At 37.2% G+C, this 9,004-nt stretch overlaps 1 protein-coding gene across 1 annotated transcript; it reads right to left on the bottom strand.

The window, feature by feature from the left end:
- Nucleotides 1-631: 631 nt before the first annotated feature.
- On the bottom strand, nucleotides 632-8,948 carry LOC115627751 (calsyntenin-1). Its single transcript, XM_030523535.1, has 11 exons — nucleotides 8,801-8,948; nucleotides 7,943-8,152; nucleotides 7,309-7,451; nucleotides 6,678-7,178; nucleotides 6,455-6,562; nucleotides 5,187-6,345; nucleotides 4,451-4,990; nucleotides 4,308-4,391; nucleotides 4,096-4,226; nucleotides 3,898-4,021; nucleotides 632-3,788 (listed from the first exon to the last, which is right to left on the bottom strand). Exons 2-11 carry the CDS (start codon nucleotides 8,088-8,090, stop codon nucleotides 3,709-3,711), a joined length of 3,018 nt encoding a protein of 1,005 aa, XP_030379395.1. The 5' UTR covers nucleotides 8,091-8,152; nucleotides 8,801-8,948; the 3' UTR covers nucleotides 632-3,708.
- Nucleotides 8,949-9,004: the final 56 nt, after the last annotated feature.

The raw sequence follows: 9,004 nt of genomic DNA, 5'->3' as shown, positions 1-9,004 counted from the left end.
GGCACTGCTTGCCTTTTGCACAAGCCGCTCAATCTGTAAAAGCAACTGCTTGTCCGCATAGTGTCTTGCAGAATTGTAGAATTGATCAGTTGATCGTGAGCTGGAGAAAAAATATATTAAGAAATCGGAAAAGTATGTCTGGCTGGGATCACTCAAGAATCTCATCTTGAGCTCATATAGAAGGATGGACAGACAGGCAGACCGTTTACAAAAATATATGTACATATGTGTAATAAAAGTAAAATTCACTAACTAAAGAAGAGTAGGAGAGTAGAGTAGTACACTAATGTTTGACTCTTGTACTCGTATACCCTCTACTGCGCCTCTCTCTACCTCAGTCGTTCAACGAATATGAACTAGATTGCACCAATCGTTCATATAACAGCTATAAACTCCAGGATATAGAGTAGTGAGGCTTAATGGAACAATCAAAAATATTAAATTTGTTGGAAAGTTGGGTTCGTCACCCCACTATCAATAACAAGGATCAAGAGCAGAAAAGCATTCTGGTTGGATACCAATTCCATCGGTAAGTCTCTCAACGCTTTCAATAACTCACCAATATGCATTTTACAAGTATTTTACTGAAAAACATAACAAATAAAATGAGGAAGAAGAAGACGGTAATTTCAATATTTAGAAGCATTTATTTCTCCATGATATAGTATGCTCGTATATTGTATGTATATAGAAGGTGCGTTTAACAGGAGTTAGGGCATTACACGCACATAACGTCCTGGATAATTCGTCCTTGTTTATATACAATACATACAAGTATATTTGACTTAATTGTGTACTTTTTACTTTATAATGTATGTAATTAACATTATTATATATTTATGCGTGTGTGTGTTGTCTGTTTTGCTCTTAGCTGCCGCCCTTGGAATCGGAATGATCCTATTCGCCATTTTTTAGGGCCTTTGCGCTTGGATAACACTTCTGCTATATGTAGAAACAAAGCATAGCCGAAGTAACAGAAAGTCCATGACTTTGTACATACATATAAACTAAGATTTCAATTAATTTTTCGTTACATTTAATGGAATGTTTCTCCGTTTATTTTCTTTACTCTTCTTTATTTTTACTTTTTCGTTTTTCGTTTTTCATTTTTTCTATTATATTTGTATTCGTGCGACCCGCAACGACTTCACACATTACAAAAAATCATTCTGCGGTAATCTATGGAACTACGATACGATCTAAATATGGACGAAATTAAAGCGCTTTGGAAAGCGGCTTTTCACAAGGAACACAACTTTCATTGAGCCACAATGTAGTTCGATTGGCGGAGCTTTCATTTTATTCATCTTTATTAATTGTTGCTCTATTAATATAAATATATTTGTTTATATACACAAAATTTCCCATCAATGATCCGATGGTTGGGGGTACGAGCACTAATCGTGGCGTCTCTGTTTCTGTTTCTGCTGTCCTTGGAGAAGTCTAGTTAGTGGGTAATGGTCTGAATATTAGTGCTTATGTTATCTATGAGTAAGTAGGGAAGCTCGGCTTTTGAGGCCCCATTGTGTGAGACCTTTTCTCTATAACTTATTCTCCTCGCCAGTTCACCAGTTCCGAAACGGCTCGTAGGTAAATATGATTTGCAACTAAATAGCTGTCGTTATGGAACTAAAATATCTGAGTAGGTACACACATACATATGTTGTATGCTATAGTTTATTAACTGCTTTAGAAACCTAACTTAATAGGACGTCTATAAAGCACCATAGAGAATGGGGCCAGCAGAAACATAGAGAACCACTGGGATAATGCCGTGTCAAGCAAAATGTTGTTAAAGAATGGATTGGTATCGGTTTTGGTATGCTTTGATATTCCTTCATGCAGGCATTATACCTATAAGCGGATTGAATAGGTAGTTAGTATTCGTACATAGATATGTTTCTTCGATACAAAAACAGACCGACGGAAGCTGTATGCGAAACTATTTATTATCATATCATTTATAAGTGCAAGCTTATACACCGTTATTATTTAAGTTTTGAGGTTAACTTGAGCTTGAACTTGAAATGCTTCTTGAATCTAGACAGATCCACCGATCCACCATTTAGCACTATGCCGTGACTCAACTGTTGCAATCCGCCCTACTTACTAATCAATAAAAAAGGATATGTGCTACTATGTATTATCGCTAGCGGGAGTGCTTAGTTTTATTGTTGCAGAGTTCAAAGTACGATTACAATACAAACTGGGGAATAAAACCCTTACTTCCCATAACAGAAAATAATTATTTAATTCACAAATTATGTTTAAAAAAAAGAAATAATTATAATTACAACTACTAATTAAGAAAAACAATGGCAAATGAGCAAAATTCGAATCTTCGATCTTCTTTTTGCTTTCGTTTTTTTGTGGATTTCTTTTTCGTTTTTTTCTTTTTTTTTTTTTGGTTATCTTAATGAAATGATAACAGAAAATGAAGAAGATGTGCAAATTGATTGATTAATCAGTTTGCTTCGAAATGTTGCTTTTGAGATTCTAAACACATACACACATACATAGATATGGACAGCTCTTTAAATCTAACTTATGTGTGTGCAAAGGCGTACACTCATTATACACACATACACACATATGTATGTATGTATGCGTGCATGTACACACACATGTAGTATATAAACGTAAGTATATGTGTATATTATATATGTATATACGACTACCATCGTAAGTACAAGAGCAATAAAAAAAACACGCAAAACAAACGAAACAATGAAATGAAATTACATTTCTCCCTACAACTGGATATCATTGGCTTTGATGTTCTTGATGTTGTTGTTGTTGTGGCTGATGTTGTTGCTTTTGTTTGAAATCTTCTTTTCATTTTTTTTTTGTTGTTGTTGTTAAATTGGATGCATTTTTAGCTTTCAATGGATGTTGTTGTTGTTGTTATATTCTTTTTATGCAGATTTACATGTTAATGTTCTGCTCTGGCATGGAAACCAATACTTGCTTTTGTTTTGTTTTATTTTTGTTAATTTGTTGCTTCTCTCTTAGTTTTTGTTCTTGTTGGTTTTTGTTTCGCTAACTTAAAAATCTACCGATTTGTTCTTATGTAGTATGTACGTGTATATGTCATTTATTACACCGGCTCGACCGCCGTCTTGTATAATTGTACTATGTCTTAGTTACAGTTAGTGTACAGAATCTGTTTGCCACTGTGGAACACTGTGGAACGAACCCTGGGTACCGGTACCCGACTGGGTTCGGCCCGGCTCGGCTCGGCTCTGCTAGGCTCAGATTAGATCAGATCAGATCAGATTACACATGTACTTTCTGTCACTTGCGGTCACTTGCCCTCCAATTTTTCTTCTTTTGTATTTCATCACCATCTTCACGAACGTCAGATTAATTGTCATCTTCAGCTTCATCACCATCAGCTTCATGGCCAAAATCTGCATCTTCCTGTTGTTTTCCTTGTCCTTGCTACATACATACATATACGTAACGTATTTAAGATACATACATTCTCAACGAAAAAAGGTTCGCATATATGTAGTTAATGTACTCAATTAATTGTTTTCTTTTTCTGATCCCCTCTGGGGTATTCTGTGGATTACTTGTTATGTTATGGATCTTTGAGTTTATATTTAAAAAGCACATTTACATATTTTTTCTTTAATATTAACTTCTTCTTTTTGTTGTTTTGGATAGAAAGTTGCGCAAAGCTCGCACTCATTTTCGCATCCATTTTTAATTTGCCGTTGAAAACATGTTGGTGTTGTCCCATTCAAGCTGGTTTATGTTGATGTGGGCGAATCCATCTTTAATAACTACGAAATCAGAGATCACGCACATGAAGTCAATAACAATACAAACACATGTTTCATACCAATAGATACATTTGTATCTATTTTCCATACATTCCCAAACGCAACTTACCTTCATCATCTTCTGAATCGGAGTTCTCAGAATCGGAACTCTCTTCAGATGCAGCATCTGTTTGCATAGGATTTATAGTAATTGTCAATGCGGAATCATCCCAGATCAAACCCTCATCGGCAATCTGCCAAAGCAAAAAGTTAAATTATCGAATATCGCCTGCCTAATTGTATATATGTAGGTTTGAAAAAGACATACCTTTGGGCACGGCTGGTGTCGATCTGTATACTTCTGATTGTTTTTGATGCGAGCAATAGAAACTCCACAGAGCAAGATGACCAGGAAAACACATATTAGGATAATAAGCATGGTCGGGTGTGATGCTTCCGCTAAAAAGGGGGAAATCGAAAATTTTAATTAAATATATCATCATCATCATCTTTTATCATAGTTTCAGTTAATATCCCCACCTTTATGGACAATAGAGTGCACATGTGATTTCGGCTCCTGTACGTCATTGGTGTGGATCATGGCATATGAAAATAGTTTGGTGTCTGAAAACCATAATCATGTTAAAAGAGTGTGTGTAGGGGATTATTTATTTATTACATACCAGTAGCTTGATCGCCACTCTCATCATTGGAGACACGATCATTGATGCGATAAACAGCAGAATTGGAATTTCCAGCAGCCCCAGCCAGAGATGGAGCGTTTGTGGTTTTGGACAAAGTTTGTTTGGGATGTAGTACTGTTAGGGTTAGAGTGTATTCGGCACTCTTGAATTGTGAGCTAAGTTGTGCACAAGACAATTTGAACACACGGTTTAGATAATAGGCTGGCTTTTTGTTACTATAGACCAGCGCACGTAATACATTAAGATAGTTGCGTATGGAATCGGTTCCAAGCATTTCGACACCATCCTTATTAATATTGGTTTTAATATCCATGGTGGAGGAGAGCGACTCATCACCGTCAATCAATATCTCCTCATGGTCGGGATTCAATGAGGGGAACACAACAACGCTGCAAGAGTCCAAATATTCCTTGGACATTACTTTATGATCGTTGTCAACGGACACGCCAATGTGAACTTTATCTAAGATGTGGACGCCCGATTTGATTTCTTGATACGAAACCAGTTTGTTTGCTGTGCCTAAAAGCAGAAAATGAACACATTCTTCAGTTTTCACCCAATTAATATTGATATTTCAAACTGCCATTTTTTTTATGTATTTACAGCCAGTCGAATTATGGACTCAATTTGAAAAAATACTATTTCAAATAAAAGAGTTCATGAAGCTAGAATCTGGCAGACTGTTAATACAAAAATAAATGTCGTTTATAATTACCAGAAATCGTTATCTTGCTGGCCTCAACATGGACATCTTGGGACGGCTTTCGGACACCCTTCTCATGGTCCATTTGTGGGTCGACCTTCTCCACGGCATACATCGTAGCCGAATTAAGCTTATCTGCATCACTAGGCGGTGCTGAATCTGTTATGGCTGCTGCAACAATTGGCTCATTGACCATAATATACGTCTCAATTGTGGGCAGCCGTATAGCACTCTGGTTAATGCACATCATGGTTGTGCGAACTTCAATATTGCGACGACCGATAGTGGGACTCTGCTTGATATTGATGTATTGAATCTTACGCATCAACTGCTCGATTTTATGCTTGCTCTGTGCCTCAATATAGATCTCATTCATTTGTGCATTGGACTGAACCTGAGAATCGGAATCAGGGCGTGTGTCTGTTGGAGGCAGCAAATGCTCGGCACAGCTGGTGCCGCATTTAATGTCATCGACCGAGAGCACACCATTGACCGAGACCTTTACCTCGGAAATGTCGCCATTGAAGCCGTGCTTGAGGCGATTCTCGGAACTCTGATAGCAGGCTCCAACCGCCAAGGTTGTATTGACACCGTGAGCTGCGTGCAGTGGCCAGTCATCGATCACCTCTGGGTTGCTGTGACGGTCCTCAACGGAGCTCTCAAAGCGTACACCATCGATATAGAGCTCAACCTTAGACGACTGATCCACATTCAGCACATAATGATGCCATTCATTGTCGCACACCTGTGGAATTTTCCAGCGCCATTCCGCGGGACTAAAGATATTGAGATCGCCTTCATTGAAGTTCTTGCGAAGCAGTAAAATCAGACGGCAATTACGCACAAAAAGTGCCATATGATGACGATTCATTTTGTGATCATCGGCGCTGCAAACTATGTGCTCCTTCACATGCTTATTATTCGAGATCTGGCTGCCGTGACGGAATATGGTGACAATACCAAACGGATGGGTGGAGAAGTCATGGCGACCAATCAGTGTATCAGGAACAACGACGCCGGTCGACCCATCAAAGTGAAATATAGGCTCTGCACCCTCATCGTAACTTAATTCCTTGGTCCATTCCACGTCTCGTGGGAGCAGGTCCTTTAATGTAAGGCTTGCCGAACAGTTAGATATATCTCTATCGCATCCGAATGATATGTGCTTGGTCTATACAACGACAAAGTATTAAATGCATTTATTTAGTTCAAATATATGTACATACATATGTATGTATGTATAGCAAATAGTCGACTTAATAAACTGTAATTGCTCTCACCTTAAGCGCAATGGATGCATGTATGTTGAGCTCTTCGCTATTGCAAAAAATGTCACAAAGGTCGAGGCGGGCATTGGGGAAAAGCTGAAGGCTCTCAGTACTGCCAGACTGAATGATATGAAGGAAACAAAAATAGTAATAATAATATTGATAATTATTAAGCCATTCACATCCGATTTTTAAGCTGAGTTGACTTGGGCAAAGATTCCACACACATACTTACGGTGTAATCGATACGTTCAGGAATTCCCAAGAATTTAGCTTCGCACACGCGACGAACCTTAATGCTAACCATAATGGGTGTTGATTCTTTCATGGCACAATCGTAGGCGACTACAGAGAGAATGTGATTGTGGGATGCCTTGTGGGACAACGGCTCGGTGTTCTTAATAGAGCCCTCGTTGTCGATGGTGAAAGGTTCATCATTGTTCAATATCTCATATTTGCAAACGTCGCCGAACAGCGGTGTGCAATCCTTGTCCGATGCCTCCACGCGAATTATTTCGTTATAGAGACGGCCCTCATCCACTTCGGTCACATAGGACGGCTGCAAGAAAGTCGGCGCATACTCGTTAATATCGATGACCGTTATATGCACATTTGCTGTATTCGATGGCGTTCCATCGCAGTATATGGCCACAATCTCGAAATGATAGCTCTTCCTCTTCTCACAGTTCAGCGTACGACGCGCCTTCAAGATACCCAAATTGTTTACTAACTCAATCTGAAAGGTATACAGAATGTTTACATATATGAATGTATGTGTATTATTTATATGTTCGTACGTATATTCATTTGTATGTACATATATAATATATCATGGCGTGGAGTATTAATTTAATGATTGCACTTACCTGAAATGGTATTTCATGGTATGGCTTCTTCAGAATGCGAAAGTTACAGATTTTCTCCTCGTCTACTTTAATTAACGGCGTAATTTCCACTAAAGTCTCGTTTTCACGAATCAAACCGTGATAAGATTTTTCCAATATATTCTCTAAAATGCATAATGGAATATCCGCATAAATGTGTTGTAGAATGTGACAACAAAAATAGTTCTTAAAACATTCAACTAAATTTAGAATTTTCTATATTTACGTTACTGCGCAATCCCATTTTGATTTGTTAACACGTCTCTCTACCTGAAAGTTCTGCATCCGCTGTTCTTAATCTGGAGTGAACACATTCCACAGCTAATGCTAATGATGATGCTGATAATAGTATCATCATCTCTCTGGTTTCCCACCCACACACTTTTTTTTTCTATATACATACATACATAGTATTGCTTAAATAATTAAATCCGTAGAGCATGCGGTCATAAATTTATGTAAATGTATGTGAAATAAATCTATCTATGAACGTACATAAAGTATGTGTGTTGGAGTAAGGTATGAAAATAAAAGAACAACACATACAATGATATTTCACGGCTTCAGATTGCAATATCAATAAACATATCCTTATCAGAAATAAAATGCAACGTACCTCGTTGTGTGAGATATTCATCATCGTTTTCATTCGATGAGACAATCCCAGTGGTGGACGATGCCAAATTTGAAACGGAAGATGCAAATGCAAGACTAAGTATGGTTAAACTTAGAAGGACACAAAATATTCGGAGTAGCAACGCCATTGTTTTGGACGTCTGGATAAATGGCCAAGATCCTGAAGACTATTTGTAAATGCACCCTCGTTCTGAAACGATAGATAAATAAATATAATTATGATGACTTAGCTTTAGAGCAATAAATAACACTCTGCTAATGTTGATGGTGACACAATTTGGGGGCAACACACACACTCTATCTTATTAAAACGATGCCACATTGTATTCAAATTGATTGATTTTTAACTCAACTCTAAATAATTGATTGATTTTTCGTTAATCAGATCATATAAACACAATCACATAGATTTATACAAATGTAAGTCATATGTACATAAGTACGCATGTATATATGTCCATATGTATGAATGTGTATAGGAGATTTTATGTTAAAAAAAAACACACTCATATACATGCATATCTAGATATGTATATGTGTGTTTGTATCCAAGAGATACACATTTTGTCTGACTGACTTCCTTCTATACGGCCAAATACATACAACATAACCACTCACATATGGCTGCACCTGCACATTTAAACAAGTAGAATTTGTGCTACACATTTATTAATCACAATACATATAACTTACACTTTAATACCTATTTATATAAAAAAACAATTTTAATTTTTTCAGTAACTTGCAGTAAAATGTGCAGAGGCAAAAAACTCAAGAGATCGAGAGTTCGGCTTACCACCCACATATAAGTTTGGAAAAATCGATGTATTATACTAACATTTTGTTTGTTGCGTATTTTTGGATATATATATTTATGATAAAACAGCTGTAGTTGCACCTTTAACGTAATTGGATCCGAAGTATCCGAATTAAAACCGCACAAATCTAAAACGGCTGTTTTTTACCATCCGTTTTTTTTACCAACAGTGTACAATTAACATCTTCTTCTAATTTTTGCCATCCACAGCAGGTAACACAGACT

This window comes from Scaptodrosophila lebanonensis, unplaced genomic scaffold (assembly GCF_003285725.1).
Source record: "Scaptodrosophila lebanonensis strain 11010-0011.00,11010-0021.00 unplaced genomic scaffold, SlebRS2 tig00000098-arrow-pilon, whole genome shotgun sequence".
In the NCBI taxonomy this organism is placed as follows: domain Eukaryota; kingdom Metazoa; phylum Arthropoda; class Insecta; order Diptera; family Drosophilidae; genus Scaptodrosophila; species Scaptodrosophila lebanonensis.
Note: the sequence above shows the minus strand (reverse complement) of the source record. Positions and strands in the feature narration are given on the sequence as shown.